At 32.0% G+C, this 24,727-nt stretch overlaps 9 protein-coding genes and 1 long non-coding RNA gene across 11 annotated transcripts; 6 read left to right on the plus strand and 4 right to left on the minus strand.

Moving 5' to 3' along the window:
• Window positions 1-13: 13 nt before the first annotated feature.
• LOC105675556 (histone H2B) lies at window positions 14-1,216 on the minus strand. The gene has a single exon (XM_012372797.2). It carries the CDS (start codon window positions 1,142-1,144, stop codon window positions 773-775), a length of 372 nt encoding a protein of 123 aa, XP_012228220.1. The 5' UTR covers window positions 1,145-1,216; the 3' UTR covers window positions 14-772.
• A 113-nt stretch (window positions 1,217-1,329) lies between these two features.
• Window positions 1,330-1,839, plus strand: LOC105675554 (histone H2A). Its single transcript, XM_012372795.2, has one exon. It carries the CDS (start codon window positions 1,418-1,420, stop codon window positions 1,790-1,792), a length of 375 nt encoding a protein of 124 aa, XP_012228218.1. The 5' UTR covers window positions 1,330-1,417; the 3' UTR covers window positions 1,793-1,839.
• A 2,241-nt stretch (window positions 1,840-4,080) lies between these two features.
• Window positions 4,081-4,600, plus strand: LOC105675555 (histone H2B). Its single transcript, XM_012372796.2, has one exon. The coding sequence runs from the start codon at window positions 4,179-4,181 to the stop codon at window positions 4,548-4,550; it is 372 nt and encodes a 123-aa protein (XP_012228219.1). The 5' UTR covers window positions 4,081-4,178; the 3' UTR covers window positions 4,551-4,600.
• A 1,482-nt stretch (window positions 4,601-6,082) lies between these two features.
• On the minus strand, window positions 6,083-6,518 carry LOC105675558 (histone H4). Its single transcript, XM_012372798.2, has one exon. The coding sequence runs from the start codon at window positions 6,439-6,441 to the stop codon at window positions 6,130-6,132; it is 312 nt and encodes a 103-aa protein (XP_012228221.1). The 5' UTR covers window positions 6,442-6,518; the 3' UTR covers window positions 6,083-6,129.
• Window positions 6,519-6,641: 123 nt separating this feature from the next.
• LOC105675553 (histone H3) lies at window positions 6,642-7,156 on the plus strand. The gene has a single exon (XM_012372794.2). The coding sequence runs from the start codon at window positions 6,714-6,716 to the stop codon at window positions 7,122-7,124; it is 411 nt and encodes a 136-aa protein (XP_012228217.1). The 5' UTR covers window positions 6,642-6,713; the 3' UTR covers window positions 7,125-7,156.
• A 1,836-nt stretch (window positions 7,157-8,992) lies between these two features.
• Window positions 8,993-9,529, plus strand: LOC105675586 (histone H2A-like). Its single transcript, XM_012372853.2, has one exon. The coding sequence runs from the start codon at window positions 9,085-9,087 to the stop codon at window positions 9,457-9,459; it is 375 nt and encodes a 124-aa protein (XP_012228276.1). The 5' UTR covers window positions 8,993-9,084; the 3' UTR covers window positions 9,460-9,529.
• A 524-nt stretch (window positions 9,530-10,053) lies between these two features.
• LOC137000077 (uncharacterized) lies at window positions 10,054-10,643 on the minus strand. The gene is made up of 2 exons (XR_010890368.1): window positions 10,395-10,643; window positions 10,054-10,297 (listed from the first exon to the last, which is right to left on the minus strand). It is a non-coding gene; the product is annotated as an uncharacterized lncRNA (long non-coding RNA).
• A 264-nt stretch (window positions 10,644-10,907) lies between these two features.
• On the minus strand, window positions 10,908-18,319 carry Nup154 (nuclear pore complex protein Nup154). The gene is made up of 27 exons (XM_067355706.1): window positions 18,088-18,319; window positions 17,548-17,695; window positions 17,319-17,456; window positions 17,015-17,111; window positions 16,754-16,917; window positions 16,521-16,654; window positions 16,170-16,435; window positions 15,849-16,099; window positions 15,504-15,757; window positions 15,248-15,421; window positions 15,025-15,130; window positions 14,731-14,942; window positions 14,518-14,615; window positions 14,189-14,381; window positions 14,007-14,101; window positions 13,846-13,942; window positions 13,679-13,756; window positions 13,405-13,601; window positions 13,176-13,323; window positions 12,878-13,113; window positions 12,667-12,814; window positions 12,374-12,472; window positions 12,178-12,298; window positions 11,996-12,106; window positions 11,795-11,915; window positions 11,604-11,726; window positions 10,908-11,372 (listed from the first exon to the last, which is right to left on the minus strand). Exons 2-27 carry the CDS (start codon window positions 17,690-17,692, stop codon window positions 11,237-11,239), a joined length of 3,942 nt encoding a protein of 1,313 aa, XP_067211807.1. The 5' UTR covers window positions 17,693-17,695; window positions 18,088-18,319; the 3' UTR covers window positions 10,908-11,236.
• Window positions 18,320-18,533: 214 nt separating this feature from the next.
• On the plus strand, window positions 18,534-20,045 carry LOC105675301 (ribosome biogenesis regulatory protein homolog). The gene is made up of 5 exons (XM_012372312.2): window positions 18,534-18,759; window positions 18,839-19,097; window positions 19,212-19,513; window positions 19,594-19,773; window positions 19,838-20,045. Exons 1-5 carry the CDS (start codon window positions 18,569-18,571, stop codon window positions 19,971-19,973), a joined length of 1,068 nt encoding a protein of 355 aa, XP_012227735.1. The 5' UTR covers window positions 18,534-18,568; the 3' UTR covers window positions 19,974-20,045.
• Window positions 20,046-20,567: 522 nt separating this feature from the next.
• Window positions 20,568-24,670, plus strand: LOC105675547 (coiled-coil domain-containing protein 102A). Of its 2 annotated transcripts, XR_001101278.2 has the most exons (8): window positions 20,568-20,937; window positions 21,515-22,251; window positions 22,325-22,553; window positions 22,751-22,960; window positions 23,071-23,345; window positions 23,424-23,512; window positions 23,650-23,886; window positions 24,449-24,670. XR_001101278.2 is itself a non-coding variant. In XM_012372779.2 (7 exons), exons 1-7 carry the CDS (start codon window positions 20,833-20,835, stop codon window positions 23,670-23,672), a joined length of 1,668 nt encoding a protein of 555 aa, XP_012228202.1. In that variant the 5' UTR covers window positions 20,568-20,832; the 3' UTR covers window positions 23,673-24,670. The 2 variants fall into 2 exon arrangements, 1 of the variants encoding a protein (XP_012228202.1); XM_012372779.2 differs by having other exon boundaries at window positions 23,650-24,670.
• The last annotated feature ends 57 nt before the right edge of the window (window positions 24,671-24,727 follow it).

Genomic DNA, 24,727 nt, shown 5'->3' on the forward strand with positions numbered 1-24,727 from the left:
GTCGACAAAATATGTACTATCGTGAAATTAAAGTAAATAATATTATCGCGATTGCGCAAGTGAGATCATTTTGATTCATTGTGAAAAAATCACGCACAAATTGAGTTGTGCATCGTAGTCAGCGAAGTTAACATTTTCACAAGAATTAACAAAAAATGCATAGAAATTGTCATAAAGTATGAATAAATGTTTATTTTTAAATAAAAACATCATGTCCATTGTATTTGTATGTGATTAAGATTTTTAAACATATTTCTTATAAATGTTTTTTCATATCAATGATTTCTGATCATTTGCGATAGTCAAAGGATACAATCTTCAAAGCTAGATATATTGTAAAGAGAGAAAATCTGGTAGATGTTTCCATCATATTGATTCGAGTTCTTTTGGCGAGACGATACAGCATTTTCGTCAATTTGATTAAGTAAAAGTATTTTGAATTGGTATATTTTAGTTTGATCGTAACATAAAATACGCTGCGAAAATTTAATAAATTCAAAATTGTATATTTCTTTGACGTTATAATATAAATATAAAAATACAAAAATTAAATTCAATTATGTATCAATGCTATATTTGTAACACGTCTTAGAATCACGAAATCTAAATTGATATATTTTGTCTAGAAAATAATATAAAATAAAATGCTAACAGCATTTTATACAAAAAGTAAGGTACAATGTTATCAGGAATGCAACACCTAAGAGAATCAACGTTTGAAATATTTTGTTGGCCCTGAAAAGGGCCGTTTATGCTCGGAATGAATCCCAATTTACTTGGAACTAGTGTATTTAGTCACTGCCTTTGTACCTTCACTGACCGCGTGCTTAGCCAATTCTCCGGGTAAGAGAAGCCTTACGGCAGTTTGTATCTCCCGGGAGGTGATGGTCGATCGCTTGTTGTAATGCGCCAATCTTGAGGCTTCCGCGGCAATTCGTTCAAACACATCGTTTACGAAGCTGTTCATAATGCTCATGGCTTTACTAGAGATTCCAGTATCGGGATGTACTTGTTTCAGTACTTTGTAGATGTAGATAGCATAGCTCTCCTTCCTCTTCCTCTTCTTTTTCTTGTCAGTCTTGCTGATATTCTTCTGAGCCTTGCCGGCCTTCTTTACGGCTTTACCACTCGCTTTAGGAGGCATCGTTGCACGATCGAAAGACCACTAACGGCTTGAAGTAAAACGCAGCGTCTCGACGTCCAAAGAAAAAGTGAGCTCCCTGTTCCCAGCGGCACATATATATGAAGCGCTGCGCGACCTCTGACGGACCAATCAGGAGACCGGAAAGTCACCGCGTGCTCTCATTGGTGGAAGCGCGCTGCAACACAGTGCGATATAAGGGGATTGCGGAACTGCAACGCCACCATTTTCTTGCTTCTTGCGAAGGAAGGAACATCGTATCGTTAGCGAAACAACATGTCTGGACGCGGAAAGGGTGGCAAAGTTAAGGGAAAGGCGAAATCGCGCTCTAACAGAGCGGGATTGCAGTTTCCCGTGGGCCGTATTCATCGTCTGCTGAGGAAGGGAAATTACGCTGAACGTGTTGGTGCCGGTGCTCCAGTTTACTTGGCAGCGGTTATGGAATACCTCGCCGCTGAAGTATTGGAGTTGGCTGGCAATGCCGCTCGTGACAACAAGAAGACTAGGATTATTCCTCGTCATTTACAGCTTGCCATCCGTAATGACGAAGAATTGAACAAATTGCTATCTGGTGTGACCATTGCTCAAGGTGGTGTCCTGCCGAATATTCAAGCCGTACTGTTGCCGAAGAAGACCGAAAAGAAAGCATAATCATAATCTGACATCCCAAACAAATGGCCCTTTTCAGGGCCACAAAATTTTATAACACTGGAATAATCTTATTTAATAAACATTTTAGTATAATAAGAAATATTTATTTACGATACTTGCATAATAATTAAAATAATTGATAGTTAAACATTGATGAAGTCGAAAATTAATACATCCATGAAATATTTGTATAGTCAATTTTTATTGATACTTGCAATAATAAAATCATACCAGTTTTGTTTATTTCATTTAATTATTAACTAATAATTGATATAGAATGAGAACATTAATTTTTTTAGCAAATTTATGATTTAGTACGCAATACATCGAAGAAATACTATGATTTTATAGCAAACGTTAAGAAATTAAATTTAAAACATTAAATGACTTTGAGTTAAAAATAGTATTAAAGAGATAAATAAGTGAAAGAGCGCAAGATTCGATTTATGAACTCAACACTTTCTTTATTTTATTATGTATTATTTCTGACGAAAATTGAATCGTGCTTTTACAGAGGCTAAGAGAAACTGAATTATTTAAAATATAGTTAATGTACATATATATGACAAAATTACTTATAAATAAAACCTATACAAAATACATTTTTTAATTTGATTCTTGACTTTAATGTTTAATAGTTTTAAAAGTGTTAATCAAATCTAAAACTCATTTTATTGTTATTATAATTAGTGATTTAAACAGCGAATATTTTTATTTATTAGTTCTTTAAAAACACTTTAAATAACCTGATGTCCTTGCAATGCCATAGTCTTGAGCGAATTCTGTGAGACGATTTTTCCTTTTACAAAATTTTCTCCAAAGCTTAGTTTTCGAGTTATAATTGAAAATAGTTTGCTACTTACGATACAATGGATAGGCAGGGACGTACCATGCGTTATGAGACGATAGTAAACATTTAACAGTCTCATTATACGTTGCGCGTCCCTGCCTGCCTGTTGTACCGAACTCGTAAGTTGCTACCTATTTTCAATTATAACTCGAAAACTAAGCTTCGGACAAAATTTTGTAAAAGGAAAAATCGTCTCAGAATTCGCTCAAAAATGGCATTGCAAGGACATCAGATTATTTTGAATCACCCTGTATATACGTTAACAGATAGATATAGAGATTGAAACAGTGAAGAAAATTATTATTTGCTATCAGCTACAGGTTTATATTTTAAAACAGACAATATATAATTATTTGTCTATTTTATTTTAAATTTGTTAATTATTTGTAAATTTAAAAAAATATATATCGTATTGTTATATTACATATTAGAAATTTGTCACAATTAATTAAAATTATTCTATATGAAACATACTTTGTGTATTGCATGTGGAACAAACTATTTCTGATATTCTCAAGTCTGCTGTGGAACAAACTGCAGTTTTAGAAGATTTTGGAGCAAGTTAATAATTAACTAAACATATAGTAGAAATGAGAAATATTTTAGATTATGACACAAAAATACCTTTTTTAATATTTGCAAGGTTTATATTCATAAGATTTACATACACCATTATATGATATGATTTATGTCATATATTGTTTAATAAACGTACATATAATAATTATTTAAAAATAGTTTAACACCGAATGAATTTGAAATCATGAAGTGTCATCTCTCAATTTTCAACATATTAAGAAATGAAAAAGAAATATCTTTTATTTTCGATAATTAGATAGCCAACAGATAAAGTACATGGTTATTACATATTTTTCAGACAATATTTAAGATACATTATTTCGAATGATATGGTATATGTTTCATTAAATGAAAATATATATTAACATCAGTAAAAATTATATATAATAGTTTATGAAACACAATCTTTTAAAGATTAATATTTTGGATTTTATCATCGAAAAATTAATCTTATATAAGAAGTGTATATAATTTAATTATTTAATAGGAAAAATATGTTTGGCTAACATACATATATTTATTATGGTTATTGATCTGTAAAATCTGTAAAGAAATAAAAAACTTTTGTTGCTTCGGAGCAATTTGCTCCAACATCTCACATTTGTATGTAATGACTAGAACTTTGACACAATTTTGATCATTTTCAATGTATTGTTGTGTTCAGAGAAATGTTAATAAATCACTTCTATTTATTATAAACTAGTTAATTGTTGATATAACGTTCGGTTTGTGAATAGTTTCGTGGCTTGTTTCGATTCAATGCAGAAAGCATGAGACAGCTGTTGCTGTAGCGCACCAATGAGCTCGGTCCGACAACCGTGGCACGTGATTGGTGGAGCGCCGCTACCCCGATTCACATAAAAGAGGCGCATATCGAGGCGGCGCGCTCAATCGCTGCTCAGATATCGTTCGGCTTGCATCTATCTGTACGCTGAAAGTTTCGTTAGTAGCTCCATCATGCCACCGAAAGCTAGTGGAAAGGCCGTTAAGAAGGCGGGTAAAGCTCAGAAGAACATCAGCAAAACTGACAAAAAAAAGAAGAGGAAGAGGAAGGAAAGCTATGCCATTTACATTTACAAAGTGTTGAAGCAAGTACATCCTGATACTGGAATTTCCAGCAAAGCTATGAGCATCATGAACAGCTTTGTAAATGATGTGTTTGAACGAATTGCTGCGGAAGCCTCAAGATTGGCGCATTACAACAAAAGATCGACGATCACTTCTCGTGAGATACAAACTGCGGTGAGACTTCTTTTGCCTGGAGAATTGGCTAAGCACGCGGTCAGTGAGGGAACAAAAGCAGTGACCAAGTACACTAGCTCCAAGTGAAGCAACATTTGATACACATTTTATACACATACACATCGGCCCTTTTCAGGGCCAACATGTATCTAAAACATGGAAATCTTTTTCGCTAATTAACATCCTATACTTAACTATTAATGCTATTTTTAAGAACGTGAAAAAAATAATAAAAAAATAAAAATTTTTTAACTTTTAAATGAAACTAACAGCAATCGAAATAAAGTTGTCAAAGATATAAAGAGTTTGTTTGCTTACATATGAAGTAAATATTCGTTGACCGAACGTATCCTTCAGTTATAAATTAATATATTACGAATAAGTTATGAAAATTTTCTCGTTTCATGTACTAATACTTTGAAACAAAAATTCTGCTTTTATTTAATTTAAATGTGTGAAAATTATCGAACCACGTTTCACTAGCGATAAAAGTTATTTAATATTTATAAAAATTAAAAATCAGGAGTGCGTTACAACGCTATAAAATATCATTTGCTCTTACAATTAGTAAAATCGTAAACGAATAATCTAAATTTGTTTCATATTATACAATTTTAATTTATAGTATTAATTATATAATTAACTCTTTCGTACTTGACTTTTGTACGCGACAGTCGAGAATCTTGACGTGCATGATAGTTAATAAGTCAAAATTCTCGACTGTCGCGTAGAAAAATTAAGTACGAAATGGTTAATTATATAATTAATACTATAAATTAAAGTTGTACAATATGAAACAATTTAGATTATTTGTTTCCGATTTTACTAAGAGTAAATGAATTTTATAGCGTTGTAAAGCATTTCTGATTAATAGTAGAAATTTCTGTATTTTTCATTTAACAAGTATCTCATATATATATTTTACTTTATATCCGAACATTGATACTTGTTTGTAATTTATTCCAAACTTAAGTATTAAGGAAAAAATATTTTATCCCTAATTTATCAAGAAAATGGTTTCAACAATGATATAAACTAAGGTTCTACGCACAACAAAGAAAATATTAGAAGTAGGAAATTGATATTCATTTCAAAACAAGGAAATTACATTAACCATCATGAATTAAAAATAATTAATCCATTCCGTTCTCTCGTTTGAAGTAAAATAATTTAAAAAATGATTCTTCCTAACGTTTAATATTTATTCTTATTCCTATTATTTTCTCTATTGTGTGTAGAGCCTTAGATTCGTATTCAATACACGATTATATTAGCGCGTTAATAAATCGAAAACGAAACAATAAAAGCGGTAAAGGATTTCGATTTCTTAGCTCACTATCATAAATGCGTTCTGAATGCATGCCTAGATATTTCAAATAATACTTGCTATATAATACGAGCAACCTAATTTATTTCATTCACTAATAAAATAAAGTAAAAAAATTAAGAAAGCATAATTTAAGATTAGTTTTAATTATAAATTTATACTACCTTGGGATTGATACATGAATTCTTCACTCATTTCGAAGTTCGTAATAAATGTACATATATATTCATAAATTATCTAATATTAATAGTAATTGCAATGAGAAAATTCCAATGTTTGAAACATTTGTGGCCCTGAAAAGGGCCGATTTTTATATCTAAAGATGTATCATGGTCATGTTTAACCGCCGAAACCGTACAGGGTTCTTCCTTGACGCTTCAGAGCATAGACCACGTCCATAGCAGTTACGGTCTTCCGTTTGGCATGCTCGGTATAGGTTACCGCGTCACGAATAACGTTCTCAAGAAAGACTTTCAGTACACCACGTGTCTCTTCGTAAATTAAACCGGAAATACGCTTGACGCCGCCACGGCGAGCAAGACGACGGATGGCCGGTTTGGTGATGCCCTGGATGTTATCGCGAAGTACTTTGCGATGTCTCTTCGCTCCTCCTTTTCCCAATCCCTTTCCTCCCTTACCGCGACCAGTCATGATGATTTGCTTTCAAACAACGTAGAGACACTTCGAGAAGAGCCACACGAATGCGTTCTTCCACCGACAGTGCCAGGTTTTATTTCCAAACTGCGAGGCGATCCCCACCATGACGCTCCCAGCCAATAGGATCGTTCCCCCCCACCACCATTGTGCCGACCAATCAGATGCGTCGTACGATTGAGAGGACATATATAAGAAGTGTAAGCTGCTAAAAGTTCAATTTGATAGAGTGCTGTAGAGATCTCTATTGCAGAACGCTAAAGACTACGATGGCGCGTACCAAGCAGACCGCTCGTAAATCGACCGGAGGAAAGGCTCCTCGGAAACAGTTGGCCACTAAAGCTGCGAGAAAGAGCGCTCCAGCTACCGGCGGTGTAAAGAAGCCTCATCGTTACAGGCCTGGTACCGTGGCCCTTCGTGAAATCCGTCGTTATCAGAAAAGCACGGAGTTGCTGATCCGTAAATTGCCATTCCAGCGACTTGTTCGTGAGATTGCCCAAGACTTCAAAACTGATCTCCGGTTCCAAAGCTCTGCCGTAATGGCTCTTCAAGAAGCTAGCGAAGCCTACCTTGTAGGATTATTCGAAGATACTAACTTGTGCGCTATTCACGCTAAGCGAGTTACCATCATGCCAAAGGACATCCAATTGGCACGCCGCATTCGTGGCGAGCGCGCTTAAGTGCCTTTAAAAATTATAATCGGCCCTTTTCAGGGCCAACAATCTTTTTCACAAAAGAACGTTTTCGTTTGCAATACATATCCATCAGATTTTTTTATGAGAAATATTCTTCAATTATATCACATTTTATAATTTTATTCTAATATAACACGTTAACTAGTATATTTTTTAATCTTAAATATATTTACATCATAAACGAATTGCTATTAAATATGATTGGAATTCAAGACATGGTTTTGCAGCTACATACAAAGAATACTTTAAATGAAATGTGAAATGTATCTGTATTACTTTGATTTTACGCGATCTATTCATGTTCTGAAATTTATTATGTTATAGAAGTTATGCTGTACGCATAAAATGATTATAAAAGTTATCAAGAAAAGAGAAGTGAAACCAAAAAAATATAAATATGAAATAAATTTCTTCTCCTACGACCTTTATCAAAAGTAGCTATCGGTGACTCACGCAGTAGAAAACTTTAATTTATCAATATTAATGTAAAAGATGCGAAAAGATGTCATATTTCTAACTAATATTTTTAGTAGTTTTTAAAATTGATTTATCTAACATTTCATAGATGTTATATATTTTCAAATAAAACTACTTTATTCTTATACTTCGTGCACAAAATACATACATGTTTTATTTAATTGCAAGGAGAAATACATTTATGTGAATTTTCAGGTTGAAATAGATGATCTCAAATGAATATTTCTAAATGTGTTTTTTTAACAATGAATAGAATTATGTAATATTTAAAAGAACTAACACATTCCAAACATTCTGTAGTACTATTCAATTGATATTAATGCTTTAAGAAAGCAAAAAGAAAGTATTTCTTTTTCATATCATTAAAAAATCATGTATCGAAATATAAGGATACACAAAAATAAGCGAGACTTCATACAAAAGCTGTGTAAACGATTTTGTTTACAAGTTTTTTGGCTTCCCAAATTAATGGGTTGGCTTTTTAATTTAAATAACGGTTATAAATTAATTATATTACAATTAAGTATCAATGTTTTCTTTGACTAACCTTTAAGAAAAAAGTCAAGATATAAAAACATTAACTTATTAGTTAAATAATCTTTCTCGGCAATTGCATAGCGGAAATTTGCACGTTAAATTTTGATTTGTGTATCTATTAATTAAATTACAGATAATATTACTATTTACTATTAATTACTAAATAGTTAATATTAACTATTTAGCAAGTGTTTAAAAAAAATTGATTTTAACTTTATATAGGCGTTACAGACTAAGTATAAGATGTGGAATAGACATAAAACACTTGTAAATTTAGAATTTTATAAAAATTACAAGCAATATTTCTACATTTATATTAATTAGTCGCAATAAACATTAACATAAAAATATGTTGCTTCCAACATGGTTATTGCAATATAATAAAAAAATTCGAACCTTTTATAGATGTCATAACATAAGATGTGGAATAGACATAAAATGTTTGAAAATGTAAAGATTTTATAAATTACAAACATAATATTTCTAGATTTACATTACTTAGTCGCAATAAAATAAATAAATAGTTTAATAAGCCAGTTTGAATTCAGTTTTCGTTAAGAATGAGCATGAAACTCAAATGGCATTTTATATCACCCAAACAAGGGTGTTATAATACATATTCTGTTGACATAATATTTATTAAGCGTTTGATTATTAGGTAATTATTTCCTCATTGTGATTTATATTTTATCCAACGAAGAAGGTGAAAATTAAAAACGTTAAAAGTTCCAACAGAGAGTTCCAAACGCGTTCGAAGCATACAAACCGGAGTTGTGTTCAACCAATAGCAGCCTTGCTTGCACGCCATTGGCTGGGCGCAACCACCGCGGCAGTCGATATATATATCGGCGTTGGCCGCCGTCAGGGCAAACAGTGTTCAGCTGTCGTACGATTCGCATCGTAGCTCGATTGTCACTCGATTAAATCAAGGATGTCTGGACGTGGCAAAGGTGGCAAGGTTAAAGGCAAGTCCAAGAGCCGTTCCAATCGAGCTGGATTGCAGTTTCCCGTTGGCCGTATTCATCGATTGTTGCGGAAGGGAAATTATGCTGAACGCGTAGGTGCCGGTGCACCGGTATATTTGGCCGCTGTAATGGAATACCTCGCTGCTGAGGTGTTGGAGTTGGCTGGTAACGCAGCTCGTGATAACAAGAAGACCAGGATCATTCCGAGACATTTGCAACTCGCCATCCGCAATGACGAAGAGCTGAACAAACTGCTCTCAGGCGTCACCATCGCCCAAGGAGGTGTGTTGCCCAACATTCAAGCAGTGTTGTTGCCGAAAAAGACCGAGAAGAAAGCATAATTATAAATTGACACATACATCGAAAAACACCAACCTTTGGTTGGCAGCAAAACAAATGGCCCTTTTCAGGGCCCCAAAATAATGATACGATGAAACAATCTCACTCGCTTCAAATAAAAAAAAATTTGTTGATGTTAGGACTTCATTTCACAAACTATTCATTAGCGCGCACACACAACCATCTAATATAATAATACAAAACTAAATATATCTAAAAAATTGTTTGATTTCAAGATTATGATTAAATGTTTATGTTGAAAATTTTAACGTAATCTGCAAGACTTAAATAATTGTTATAACCTGAAAGATGGTACTGTACGTAACTTACGATAAGTATCTAATTTTTTCCTATAAGTACAGAGATTAGTATTGCTACGTTAATTAATTTTAAATACAGTTTATTAATCAGATTAAAATAGTTGAGTTACGGAAGGATAAAAAAATCTTTTCATGTTTTTTGTTATACAGAGTGTCCCATAGGGAAGTTGCTAAAACTCTAATCATCTGTTTTTCGAATGTATTCAGTTATTGAAAAAAAACAAAAAAAGAGGAAAATGTAGTTTTTAATAGATATAAATAAAATTTAACACAATGTTTGTATATCAGTTTACTTTATTGATTAAAAATATGCTAATAAAGTCGTTTTAAAATCTTGTGTAACGTTGTTTTCGGTATTTGAAGGTCTTCGGCAGCTTTTCGAAGGGAAGCATCTGGATTCTGTTGAAAATAATTTATAACTTCTTCAATATTTTCTTCTACAGCTACAGACACAGAAGGACCTGGCAAATCGCGTCTACGGTCATGAGTAGTTCCATATTGTATAAAATTATCGATAATTCTGTTAAAAACAACAACAAAAATGATTTTAATGCAGATTTATTGCCAAAACATAGAGTGACGTAACGCATAAGTTTAAATAAATAATGAATCGTAACCTTTTCAGTGTGTTTTCGCTCTTAACTTTATGTGTTCCGTATTTACTACGGAACGCTCTATAAGCACTACTATATACTTTTCCTCTGGAAAAGAAGCACTCGATGAGATAGACCTTTTCTTCCGTTGTTAAATCACTCATTTTGACGCGCACGAGTTTGCTTCTACAATGCTACTTCTACTTGCTACCACAGTCAGAATGAAACTGTGAATCCTCAGGTGGGACGACCGTTAAACCTTTTCTGAAGTCAACTTCCCGTGAGACACCCTGTAGATGGTTGCTAAATCTTCAACTTAATTTTATTATCTCATAGATATTTAATATTTTTTATATGTTAAATAACTGCTTGCTTTATATAAAACCGACTTCTAAATTTAGGACTTATAAGTATATGCAACTAATTTTATTATCATTAATTACACAGCACACACACCACACATAGTTTACACATGTAACATACTTTTTTTATTTAAAAAATTGTGATTTAGGATTTAGGGTAATAAAAATGGAGATGTTTTAAATACATTATATGTATTCGAGCTTCAATATTCAATTTTACATAATTATTCGATACAATATTGTTAAATTTTACAAATTTATAAAAGAGGAAGAATACTTGACAGTAAAACTGCCTGGGATAAACAAATTGTATATTTCTCGATAAAGATTTATAAAAGTTGAGCAATTAATATATCTAATAAGGATTAATAGTATATAACATTGCTTCTTGTGTCAACAGAAAATATCAAATAACTTAGAAGTCAGAAATTCACATTTTTCTTTTCTATGTAAAGTGTACTTATTCAAATCTGAATATATATTTTTGACACTGACAAAGTTGTTTCACATACGGTTCAATATGCTTTGAATTGATCGTAGATTTGCTATTTCTCTGTCGAGATCTCCACCATTGGGTTTACTAAAAAGTGTTGTTAAACATTTCGAAATAACATCTTGACATTTCGTTATTATCTTCCTCCTGCAATAAAGAAAATTTTGTATTAGAATCAGCTTTAACGTTTATTCTAGTAGTAATTAAAGCGTTTTACTTGTTTTCGTTTAAAGCGATCTATATTATATTTTATATTATATTGTATTTTATTTTTTTGCTTCAAAATAATATATTCCATTGTGATTTATATCAATCTAGTTGTGTTTCGTTTTTCGTCTCTAACAGATAATGGAAATTACATAAGAATGATATACTCACCTGACAAAAGTATTTGTTACGTTCAAGTTTGTTATAAAATAATTTACTAAATTTGCTGTCGATTCGATTAAATGAAACTCGTTACCTTCATTTAACCACACACGGGTATTTTTGCCAATCATCCTAAAAACACACAATTTAGGTAATTATTTTTCAAGATCAAGATAAAAACTTGCATTGCATATACTTACTTATCATAAATATCTAAAAGATCTTCCATTGCTATACCCAATTCCAAGAATCCGGTTATGATACTAATATTAGATACTTTGTATTTACATGCCTTCATTTCCAATTGTTTTATTAGAAAATCTAAAATGTGCATATATAAAAGAAGCGCGTGAACGATATACATATATACATTAATATCAAATTTATCAATCATTAATTACCAATTGGAAAGCAATGCGGCGATCCAGTATATTCCTGACCAAGCAATTTAATTTTACTCATTAAAATGGTCATCTTATCTTCGTTGGAAGGTTCAGTTATATTTTCCAATTCTATAATCATGAAAAATTGATTAGAGATTTGAGAAAACGTTACGATGCTGCACACATATTGCATTTTATACCATTATCAATTATATTTGTCCAAATTCCTTTAATCAACATGTCATCTTGATGACCTGAACAATGAATTATAGCCAATTTGCATTCCCAAAGTTGTAAGGGCTCTGCGTATTCTTCGTATAACTGTAATTAATATTTTGTAAAAAAAAATACTAAGAAACATCGATAAAATTTAACATATCTACTAAAATTACAAACCTGTGTAATATCGAGCAATGAAGAATTTAGTCTCAATTTTGCGTCTGGAATTGTCATCGAATCGAACAAGTTTGGCTGATTGCTGATAATATCAAGTATCTGAAAAACATAGAAGGCAAACAATTGTTAATAAAATATTTTATCAAAACTTATTTTTATATACAAGTATATGGTACTTTATGAATGATTTATTTCTTCTTTTTCAATAATTGTATACACCAAAACAAATAATTTATATCATATAGTTGTCATAAAGTTATGCGTAGTTTCTATTCTATCAGTGATATATGTACCTGTTGCTGCATTCTAGCTACTTCTAATTTATCTTCTAATTCGCGCAAGAAAATTCCAAGATAGGGAGCGTATCCTGTTTGATCACTTCTCATACATACAACCGCTCGTGCTAAATACTCGACTCTTTTCGACAGTGGTATCTCTGGCCTGTGTAAGATAGACATTTATATTTTAAAATAATTACGCTATCTAAGCAATAAGTATACATACCCGACTTTGCTCGCTAAGGAATCCAAAATTTTCGCCGCCGCTGCATGATTCTTATTTCTTTCGTAAAATTGCCAGAGTAATTCGGGTGCATTGACACGATTGAGGTAAGTTTCTAGCGAAGGTGCAGCGAGTGCAACTAATTCGCCATGAAGTCCTCGCTCTATCATCCAGGTATAAATAGAAGAGTGAAGCGTTTCACACGGTGCCTTCAGTGCATCGCGTATAATATCGTTTAGCTGAAAAATATGTCGGTGTTATAACGTATTTCAAACAATTGAAAGAATTCTACATCTCTTACTATTTCTTTTGCCGGTGTTACTGTAGCAGTCAATGCAATTTGTAAAGGAGGTCCTGGCTTACTCGGTATAGTTGGTGTTAAAGGATTAGAGATACTTTGATGATACAAGTGATCTAACATCAAAGTGAATTCCTTATAAATTTCTAATCTGCGAAAAAAACATTAAATTATCAGAAAATTATTTATAACTATCCAGAAGGATTATGTATTATTATCATATTTTATATACCGTTTTGTAAAAGCCAGATTTCCTTCTTGATCTTCTATAGGTTCATTGTTTTTGTAATAATGCGAGGCAGCATTGTTAGGATCTATTTTTTCTGCACAGCAGATACACAATTCAAGTACTCCAGTGTAAAATTGGCATGCCACAAACTGTTGGCATACTGCATTCAAATTCAATCTGGGTGCTACTTCTTTACAAAGCTGTGTACATATTTAAAAAAGAAATAAAATCACAAGTTATTTTATATTTTAATTGCAAGTAAAGTATTACAATATACCTGTAAAGCAGATCGAAGGTAACATTCTTTCTCCTCAGGATTTGTGCAACTTTTTGCTTTTAAGAGAATTTCATTTGCCTAAATTTATAAGAAAAATAATATTTATTTATTATATATAATAAAATTTGAATTGCAAAAAGATGGATATTTTTGAATATTTGTGTAACCTTGGAGCAAACAGCATCTTCAGTTCTGTACAAATTCGGGCACACTTCTCTTAATTTTGCGCTCACAGAATCCACTGATGCGTTATCCCCAAGATAACTGCAAGATACCAATTGTAAATTATTAAATTATTAAACAATTTTTATAAAACTCATAAACTCACCTATCGATTAAATGGACGATGAGTAAAGAAGATATTTCATGACCTATCAAAATTAAATCCCTAAAGGTGGCTGTAGAAAATTGAGTGATCTGATCCTAAAAGATTAATATGAATTTGATTTTCTTTCATAAAAATGTAAGAATATCTTTCGAGAAAATTAACTGAAATTAAATAATTATAACCTTTGATAAACAGTTGACAATGCTGTTTAATTGATTTTCACATAATATCTTCCATAAACCAAGAACCTCGCAAGCATGAGTGATGAAAACTTTGAGAGCATCCAAGGAGTTTCTTTCTTCTACGATTGGTTCTTGAAAATGACTTTGAATGGTTGTTTCAAAACCGTCTGCTAGACTTCTATTTATGCTTTGTCTAAAAGCATACAACATTTAGTTTTAATCTTTTGATTAACATTAATTAATCTACTGTAATTTAATAAAATATGTCATTTGTATTAATATAATAATTAAAATTTATTAAGAAATAATGTATTTGAGACAATACATACTGTTTTGAAATATGGGTATTTCTGTTCAAGAAAGATCTCAATGCTTGCAAATGTCCTAAGATCCAAGCTATTTGTGTCGCTGGTACTGTACTGGATATCTGCAAAAAATAAATAATACTTATAATTAAATTTTTAATTACTAGATCAACGTTCTTTTTTTTAACTAATCGTGGACATATTTGCAACAGATTATATATATTTTGTCATTCTTACCACGTTTTTGTTATTTATTGTTTCTTGTTTTATACATCTTATGTTCCATATAGGACGAAGTATTCTTCCCACATACAGGTACAATCCGCTATGTTTAGCAGAGAAATGTTGCAAAGCAACATCTGTACTAAGGCCCATCTGTGCCGGTGATCGGAAGACGAGTCCTCTAGAATCAAAGCTAGGAACTCTGGGCGTAGATGTGCGTAAGTCGACTAAAATTAAATTTTATTTTCAATTTGAAATTTGATGTCATATGTATTTGTATTTTATATAGAACATTGTGTATATATTTACCTGGATTTATATTTGGAAAAGTAGTGTGCGCATCAATTGAAGGACCTATTCCTGTTATTCGTTGTCCACCATACAAGAAAAATGCACGAGTTGCCCATTCTGACAACTGTAAATGATTATCAAATATACTTATTATCAACTATAATTTCATACATAATATTGAATTTAATTAATAATTTCTTTAGGAAAAAATATATATAAATTTTATAAAAATATGGTTTACCTGAGCATTTTGAGAACTCTCGAGCGTCGCTAAAATTAGACAAGTAGCACAAGCTTGTTCCAGGGACTGCGTTTGAAAATATACGCGTACTGCCTCAGTGTCAGGTCCACGCTGTTCTAAAAGGAGTTGTCTCAGGATATCTACAGGACGTACTTGCATCAAAATTATGGCTCCCTGCGACAAAACGATGGGAATAACAATGAGTAATATGTATGCATTTCATATAAATATAAATGAAAATGTACCTATTGTATACCTGTGCTGTAAGAAAGATGAATTTTCTTGGTGGCTCCATGTGTTGGCGCACTAATAATGGAGGTTCACCCTGAGTAGTGCTTTGCTTCTCTATCTGTATAGCCGAATCTCTTATAATCTCCTCCATAGCCCAAGCTGAGCTATCAAGAGGCAAGATACTCTGAGTTTCGGCCAAATAATTTGTAAATGGATAAGCATCGTTGCTTAAACACCATGCAGTTTCCGTATCACCGCCGCACATAAGAATAAGAGTTCCTAAAAGATATTCAAATGTGACGAGTCACACATCCAATACTCATTCAATGTTCAATTTATAATACAATGTATTATAAAAAAATTAATTTACCCTTTCGATAATACGCCATTTGAACTTTCCGTGGTCTCATTACCGGAGCATTTGCAGCATAGCCTGGTGGTAGCCTAACATGTATCAATTGTAGACCTTGTGGCCTGCTTGAGGGATTTGTAACTGAAGTGCAACTAAAGTAAAAACGAGTTCCTGTCGCTGCAACGACAACCAAGTTCAACTGTACTGACTCCGATTCTGCTATGGCTGATATGCTTACAAGAGGTCGAAAATTGTTACTATCCAGAGTCCTGGAAGAAAAAGATTACATTAATTTAAATATTAATAATTTTTATAACTTTATTTTAATGGAATACCTACTTAACAACATGAACAGCATTTTGCACCAAAGAAGCTTGGGATAATGATGTAACTTTAGAGGCACCGCCATTATCAATATCCCAAACCGTGATTGTACCTCTGTCACCCAAAGTGTATAAAATATTACGTGAATCATCAACAGATATCTGTATTATAGCTTCATCCTCTGACAATGCCATGGTAACAAACGATGGTACTAGAAATGATAATGGACCTTCGGAATGATTAATTTTTTTACATCGTTTACCAAACCAGCTGCTTTCTGCCTATATACAGAAAAATCGATTAAAATTAATACAAGTGTCATAATATCAGTTTTTAGGATTTCAGTGTTAAGATTTTAAATCTTACCTGATAATATATTTCAAATAATGACCCATTTCTACCACCAAGAAAGATTCTACCACTACTGGTATTAGCAATTGTAGCAATTCCTATTCCATCAGTAGCAACAGTAAAAATTGGTTCTGGAACTAACTGCATCTCTGTGGATTTATAAAGAAGATAATTACTGTATGCTATAATTCATGAAAAAAATTAGTAAATAACATAAACAAATAAATAGAATCATAATAAATTGTTACCTTGTGTATCATCGGAAATGGTAACACCAAGAATGGTTATTTCTACTGTCGTTGTGAGGATTAACAAGTATTTAACATAATTCTGGAAGATTCCTGCCTTAGGTTTTACTAAGCCTACGCTTATAATAGTCTCATTCAAACCATCAAAATATGCAACATCAGATCTGTATAATTTTACAATATAAATTTAACCATTTTGGTTTTACACATAAATTTATAAATTTATATCAATTAAATAAAATTTAAAATGTAAATGCTTACTCATTTTCATATGACCATAGATAAATATCACTGTCAATTGTGAGCCAAGCCTTTGAAATTTCTGTAAAAAGACCCATCATGCAATGACATTGCATATCTATAATTTTGCTAAGGATTAAATAAAATATATAAACTAATAATTATATAAAATGATCAATACATATGATATATATATATATATATATATATATGTGTGTGTGTGTGTGTGTGTGTGCGTGCGTGTGTGTGTGTGTGTGTGTGTGTGTATATGTATGTGTGTGTCACATAAATATACTAAAATATTAATATTATTTAAAAAGGATACGACCAAAATGCTCCATTACTTCAGAAGGCAAGGGAATTTTGTTATATATCTTCATTTGATTAATATTTGTTAAATTCATTGATACACCATTTAAACTCGGATAGTCATGATCATCAAGGCCACTAACAGTCGGTCCACCTAGAAAATATAGTTATTTAAACTAACTTTTAACACAGTTACTCTTAAATTAACATTAATATTTTTTTGTAGGTATATCTAATATATTTACCTTGCACATTGTATCGCATCAGATTAATTAGAGATGGAAAATTACTGTCTGCTATAATATGTTTGTCTACCATTTTTCCAGCCATCTCTAAAGAATCTAAGTGCACCTTCAATGGTTCCATTTCTGCAGTTCTTGTATTTCTCATTTACTGAATAAAAAATTAAATATATAAATAATTACAAATTAATTTTAAATAATGTTACATAAATCTTAAAAATTTGAGAAAAAACATTGTTTTAACTTTAGAACTTATTTAGTACCAAAGGAGTCAAGAAATATTACATGTTTGTTATATTTAATGTTTGGGAAACAAAATTAAAAGTGACGAAGTAATCTATAGTTTGACAAGTGATAAGATTATTTTGTATGGTTGTCTTTACAGAAATTTTAAAGATATAGAGATAAATTACAGGTTAAATTAGGTTAGGTTAATAAACAACGTGTATCTTAACGAAATATTAAAATCATGAACATAAATGTTTGAAAGTGCAGAGAACATAAGACAAATTAATATAATCATACATACTCAATTATACTTACATAGCTATAATTATTTGCATGCGAATATAAACACATCAAACGTAATTCCAATCGCGCGTTTCGCGCCAAGCCGGCACTTCAAATTATAGGTTATAATCTAGAAATGTAACGGTTATACAATAAATGCTTCTATCAATATTTACTAACATATGTATGCAAATAGAAGCGCTCAACAATGTACGAATTGCATTGTAAAATAATTAATGAATACATTTTAATATTGCGTACATTTCTTATAAAAAGAAAGGCCTTTTGTAGGCTATATCGGATATTATACGCATAACGCACAGTGTGAATCTCGCATAAGGGTACAGGCTTTACTTGAGGTTTGTTCTTTATAGCTGAACTGGCTGCACTAGTTCAGAGTTTATCTTTCTTCTTCTAATGTGGAGGGAAAAAGATGAACTCTGAACTAGTGCAGCCAGTTCAGCTATAAAGAACAGACCTTTGATTGTAACCATTTTCACCGATGTAACCTTAAATGTGTAGGAAAGAAACACGTGTGCCTGCGGTGCTTGCAAAAATGAATATTGTCAAGTCAATTTTAGAAAACGAACAAGGAAAAGAGGATCCAAGTAAATCTACAACAGTGCACAAAGATGTGGAGCTCGATATCGATCTAGGAACTCTACTTGCGTCCGATTATAATACTTTGGATGTGAAAACTCTCAAGTAATCTAAATTTTTACTACTCTGCATTAAGTTCATCTGAAAAAGCTGTAATATTTGTTAACGTATTTATTCTTATAAGGTCGAAACCAGATTCATACTTGAAAAGTTTGACCAGAGATAATGCGCAACTATTAATCAATGATATATGGGGATTGCCAGTAGAACGGGTAGATGAGGCTATAGTGGCTATACTGCCAGAGCCTAAATATATATTACCACGTTCACGTGTTATTCCAAAACCGAAATCTTTAACAAAGTGGCAACAGTTTGCTAAAGAAAAGGGAATACAGACCAAGAAAAAGGGCAGATCCAAACTACAATGGGATGAGGAATTAAAGGTAAGATTTGTTTTTACATATTAACTATTTTGTATTATATTTAATAACAATATTATGTAACATTATAATAAAATATAGTCTTTAACATTTTAATTTTTTTCTAAAATTGTTTAGAAATGGATTCCTAGATATGGCTATAAACGAGCAAAGGCTCAAGAGCAAAAAGAATGGCTGGTAGAAGTCAACAATGCTGCTAATCCAGTTGAAGATCCATTCACCAAAATTAAACAAATGAAAGAGGAAAGGCAGTCCAAGAATGAATTGCAGAGGCTTCGAAACATAGCTAGATCTAAAAATATAAAATTACCAAGAGTCGGTCTGCCTACTAAAGACCACTTCCCGAATTCTCAACAACTTTCTGAAGCTCTAACTGTAGCGCGTACATCAACTGCATCTGTTGGAAAATTCCAATCTAGGTATGCTTTTTACATCTTTTAATTTGTTTTTTCTAATGTTTTCGTCAAATAAATTGTGGAATGTAACATTTGCAATACAGATTGCCAAAAGAAAAGGATGCGAAGGGAATTGCCAAAGAGGTACCAGGAATGAAGAGAAAGAGAAAAGCACCTCCATTAAATGCAATTGAAGAGAAACGTCAAAACAAAAATCTAATGGATAATATTTTGAAAAGCAGCACAAAAATTCTTCGTGATGATTACTCAACAGGAACCACAGAGTAAGTTTTTATTCGTACAGACTTAATTTCAATGTAATAATATTAATATTTATTTATATTACAGAATAAAGCAATCTAAAAAAGATAGTAAAAAGAAGAAGACAGGTGCATTAAAACGCAGTAAAACTGCTAGAAAACCGAAGGGAGGAAAGGGTAAACGTGATTTACACCAGAAAGTTGGCGGTAGGAAGCGAAGATAAATTAAAATGTTTGTAATAACATAAATTGTGTATATCATTGATAAAAAATTTTAATAAAAATCAATAAAATTATGTTAGTAAAAGGATTTATTGCACAATAATAGTAAGATGAGGAAACACACACACATTAAAAACTTTTATATATAAAATTTCGTTCTATTTATGGTTAAACAATGCTTTATCGAGTTCAGAGATTTTTTCATCAGAAAAGTATCTCATCCGTCTTAAAAACGTCTTAAATAAGACATCTTTTTGACATATAAAAAAACTCTAGTAATAGGATGTGAATCAATATACAATTCTTACATATGTCGGTGCGTAAAAAGGACAAACGCAATTAAAAGTTTACTCTAGCAAGCACAAGAAATTAATTTATTAACTACTTTTAAATTATTATTAAACTTTCGATTGGTCTTTTTTGACAATAAATTGTTTGCATAATAAATTTAGAACACAGATTAAAAACAGAAATAGTATATAAAAACAGAATTAGAAATAGTATGTCTGTTCTTTTCTAGTGTCCGAAGCTAGCCGAAGCGCGGAGCTCACATGTACGTGGCTTGCGCATGTGTGCGGATATCCCTCCATTCCTGCTGCTGCTGTTTGCGTCTCAAATCTGGCCACACTGCGCTGAATACGTATGATCAGTGTTGATATGTGTGTGACGTTGCCGTCAGTGCATTTACTGGCATTTACGGAATCTATCGTTGTTTGATCGAATGTAATGATATTTAAACGGCGTGATTAAACGCCTAGAAGAAGAATGTTTGATTGGTATTAAATCGATAGTAGACTTGTCAAGGAGGCAGTACTCGAACTGATCAGTGAGGAAGTGAAAACAAAGTTGTAGGTTACAACCATGGCACAATCAACAACAAGCGGAACTTCCTCGCGACGATATATGAGGGAGCACGAGGTGCTGTCTTCATCACGTTATGTGGACAATGAATGGGAGTCCAAGGAGGTAACATTCTTCAAACCAAATTGTGCCTATCTTGTAGTTATACGATGGTATATCTAGATTCTATAGTTTAATACTATATCAATTTATATTTATAACATTGTATTGCATTTCTTTTTTTTTACATATATTTTTTTCTTATATTTTATAACTATATTATAGATATATTAATATTATGTATTTCATTCATGTCATATCAACTTATTCAACAAGTGACAGCGACATTACACAAATATTTCAGTTCTCAATATATTGTTTTCAAAAGAATGTTAAATGATTATTTGGTTAACAGATAAAATGTTAAATTAACTACTGTCTTGTATTTATTATATATTTTACTTTAAAATCTTACTATAAAATTATTTAGTATGTTTTTCATGACAAGCCAAAGTAATCCATGTTTGCATTTGTATTCAAATCTTTTTATGATTAATTTCAATCTTCCAATCTTAATTATATAATTCAAAGGATTAGTTTTTATTAACTAGTTTGTAGTAATTATAGCGTTTCCTAAAATATTCAATTAGTGCTTACAGTACTTTATTCATCAATTAATTTGTCATGTTTTATTATCAAACAGGCTTTACGACAAAGGGAACTAGAGGAGGCAAGAGCGCGAGCGGCACAAATGGAAAAAACAATGCGATGGTGGTCAGATTGTACTGCTAATTGGCGTGAAAAGTGGAGCAAAGTTCGCAATGAAAGAAATGCTGCTAGAGACGAGGCAAAAGCTCTCAGAGCAAAATTAGAAATTGCAGTTAAAGACGCGAATACTTTTAAACATGAATCTCAAGATTTGGAACTGCAAAATGAACAGCTGAAGAAAGAGATGGAAAAGATACATATGATACTCTTAAAGCACGCTGGCCAGTTTGATCAGCAAATCTTCACTATGCTAGAATCAGATCCGCAAGTAAGAGCTACTTTTGGATTGGATGAGCAGTTAGAATTTTATAATAACGTTGAACCGAGTGATACGTTAAATTCACAAAGGGACATGCTGTCTTGTAAAAATTCGCACAACGCATCGGATGTTGCTTCTGGAGGTCACAGTATCTTGCCAGAAAGGGATATTGAAGAGTATGTCTTGCAAGGTGCTGTGCCCAAACATGCAGTAGAATTATACAAAGAAAGCCCTAGTAATTCACTTGATAAAAACATCGCGAAACTAGTCACGGATAATACTGCCAGGAAAGATGTGTTGGAGAAGCAACAACTGTCATTAGATATGTACAAGGACGATTGTTTGAATCAGAAGATGTCAGCGTTACAACTTCAACTGGACGAGGCAACAAAAGCTATTTCTGCGGAAAGAGAGTAAGTCTGCACAAATCAATGCATAAAAATAACTCATATGATATAAAAATTTATTTTATTTTAATTTTGCAAGGGAAAAAAGTTCTTTGCATCGTACTGTTGAAAAATTGAAAGCTGAAATTAAGCAATTGAGGGAACAATGCGAGGAATTGTCTGGAAGCAGAGCTGACGCAATGAGGGAATTATCGGAGTTAAAGGAACGATTTCAACTTGAGCTCAGTGAAGAGCATATAGCGGATTTGATAGATAATACAAGTAACGGAGAAGGCATGGATCGTCGTCTAAGTGAGTTAAGAACCGAAGTAAGTGATTCATTCACATTATATATGCTTTTACGTATATTTGCAATTAAATTATTCTAAACAAGGAAGCTACTTGAAAATTATTAAGAAAAAAATTCCATATATGATTCTATTAATTCTATCAATATATATTCTGCCTTTCTATATTATGTAATATTAATCATAGATATTGTTTCATTTTGATAATAATTTTTTAGCTGGAGAAACTTCAAGCTGAAAATGCAGCCGAATGGGGTAAAAGAGAAAGACTAGAGAGTGAGAAAATTTCCTTGGAACGGGAAAACAAATTGCTTCGTCTAAAAATAAACGAGTTGCAAGAGAGAATAGAATCGCGGCGATCACGACCAGTATCTACAGTTGACGCAGACACGAAGCAGCTGCAGCAAGAGATTCTAATTCGCAACATGGTCCGTATTATAATATTTTTAGACTAAAAATGCTTCTCAAAGTCATTATATTTTTATATTATATTTTTCATTATATTTTTATATTATAATTTTATCATTTTTATTCGTAGGTGTTACTTGAAGTAAAGCAGTATCAAGCGGCACTGAAGCAATCTTTGGCAGAAAAAACAACGGAATTATCACACGCTATAAGACGATCCGAGCAATACGAGGCAGAGGTAAAGCGAGTGAGAGCAAGAGTCGATGAGTTGAAGAAAGAGCTGGCCGCCGCTCAGGACGAAGTTGACGCTGCTACGAACAGCGTACGAAAGTTGCAACGGGCTAATAAAGACCTCATGGAGCAATTGGAATCCGCAAATGTACAATTGGAACATTTTAAAAATAGGTGAGCATAATAATAAATCAAAATGTAGTCTACATCCCAATTTTCAACAAAAAATCTGAAAAATATATATTTTATCAGCAACAACGAATCGTGCGTAGCGGATGGTGAAATAGATGGAGCAGGGGAAGAAAAGTTTCAACCTAACAATTCTGATGAATACGCTGAAGGTATATTAATATTTAATCATTGCAGCTTTTGAATGATAAAACAATAATTATCAAAATTTACAAAATATTTTGTATAAATTTACAAAATATTAATTAAAATTAGACAATATATTTAAATGTGTGGTTTATTGTTTTAGTATACGGTCAGCAACAAGCCTAGTATTCGTGTCGGTGACGATGGCATATTTGTGTCAGATAACGAAGATGCAGATTGGATAGATGATTGCTTAGTTGGCCTAAAATACAGAATTTAACAACGGTTTTTTTTTTTTTTTTTAAATGGTTGACTCTCCATTTGGCGCAACACTTCCGCGAATTGTACGTGTTGAGTGACTGTTGTAAGCTACGTGCCTATTGCAGTGTCAACGACAAAGGTAAAACATCACTTCCAGTAGTACATATATGTAAATGTGTATAGATAATAGCATATTGATGTAATATGCAATTTTTTAATTACTTATCGACCGACAAGATTGATAAGTGCGTTGCAGTATCTACTGTTTTAACAGTTATTTACTCAACAATGAGATTGTGTTCAACCAAGAGATCTTTATCATTATTTTCTGTAAATAATCATTTCACTCTCATTGGTTTTTTTTTACTTTTGTAAATTGTGAGCATACATCTTTTCTCTTTTTCTTGTCGCATTTTGTAAACGGTTTACATTCCGCGTTACTATTTTTTATGTTTTATTTTGTAGACTGGTGTAAAGATATTGTATATACTTACGAAATATATATATATATATCATAAAATTATGTTTTGTCACCTCGAAAAAGACTGGTGAAATTGAGTAGTAAGACACAATATGTACAAGATACGATACCTGATATTTATAATTGAATCTTTTATGTCAATATAAAAAATCTATATAACGTAAGTTAATATATATATAAAATAATACTCTACATATGCATCTGTGAATATATGTCGCAGATATGAACTGCTAGATAGAGATCTACTGAACTGTAGATAGAGGTAACATTTGAACGCAACCTTCATGTACTACAATTATCTACATCAAACTGAGAAGATTATTGTTAATTATACTAAATTATATTATATTTCTTAACTAGCGAAGAGGACAAAGAAAATTTTTCTCCTAATTAAAATGTATTTTATTGATAAAACACTTAATAAATAGCAGCAATTGATGTAGCAACATGTTTACTATACAGTCAACAATTTGGCATACCTCAATCAAAAAATTATAAT

This window comes from Linepithema humile, chromosome 5, assembly GCF_040581485.1.
Source record: "Linepithema humile isolate Giens D197 chromosome 5, Lhum_UNIL_v1.0, whole genome shotgun sequence".
Lineage (NCBI taxonomy): Eukaryota > Metazoa > Arthropoda > Insecta > Hymenoptera > Formicidae > Linepithema > Linepithema humile.

Coding starts and splice junctions, on each gene's coding strand:
- LOC105675556 (XM_012372797.2), bottom strand. CDS start 1,144: ATGCCTCCTAAAGCGAGTGGTAAAGCCGTAAAGAAGGCCGGCAAGGCT.
- LOC105675554 (XM_012372795.2), top strand. CDS start 1,418: ATGTCTGGACGCGGAAAGGGTGGCAAAGTTAAGGGAAAGGCGAAATCG.
- LOC105675555 (XM_012372796.2), top strand. CDS start 4,179: ATGCCACCGAAAGCTAGTGGAAAGGCCGTTAAGAAGGCGGGTAAAGCT.
- LOC105675558 (XM_012372798.2), bottom strand. CDS start 6,441: ATGACTGGTCGCGGTAAGGGAGGAAAGGGATTGGGAAAAGGAGGAGCG.
- LOC105675553 (XM_012372794.2), top strand. CDS start 6,714: ATGGCGCGTACCAAGCAGACCGCTCGTAAATCGACCGGAGGAAAGGCT.
- LOC105675586 (XM_012372853.2), top strand. CDS start 9,085: ATGTCTGGACGTGGCAAAGGTGGCAAGGTTAAAGGCAAGTCCAAGAGC.
- Nup154 (XM_067355706.1), bottom strand. CDS start 17,692: ATGAGAAATACAAGAACTGCAGAAATGGAACCATTGAAGGTGCACTTA. Junction 16,100..16,169: donor AATGCTGTTCATGTTGTTAA/GTAGGTATTCCA, acceptor TTTTTCTTCCAG/GACTCTGGATAGTAACAATT. Junction 13,943..14,006: donor ATCGTCCATTTAATCGATAG/GTGAGTTTATGA, acceptor GGTATCTTGCAG/TTATCTTGGGGATAACGCAT.
- LOC105675301 (XM_012372312.2), top strand. CDS start 18,569: ATGTGTAGGAAAGAAACACGTGTGCCTGCGGTGCTTGCAAAAATGAAT. Junction 18,760..18,838: donor TTGGATGTGAAAACTCTCAA/GTAATCTAAATT, acceptor TATTCTTATAAG/GTCGAAACCAGATTCATACT. Junction 19,514..19,593: donor GTTGGAAAATTCCAATCTAG/GTATGCTTTTTA, acceptor TTTGCAATACAG/ATTGCCAAAAGAAAAGGATG.
- LOC105675547 (XM_012372779.2), top strand. CDS start 20,833: ATGGCACAATCAACAACAAGCGGAACTTCCTCGCGACGATATATGAGG. Junction 20,938..21,514: donor ATGAATGGGAGTCCAAGGAG/GTAACATTCTTC, acceptor ATTATCAAACAG/GCTTTACGACAAAGGGAACT. Junction 22,554..22,750: donor TAAGTGAGTTAAGAACCGAA/GTAAGTGATTCA, acceptor ATAATTTTTTAG/CTGGAGAAACTTCAAGCTGA.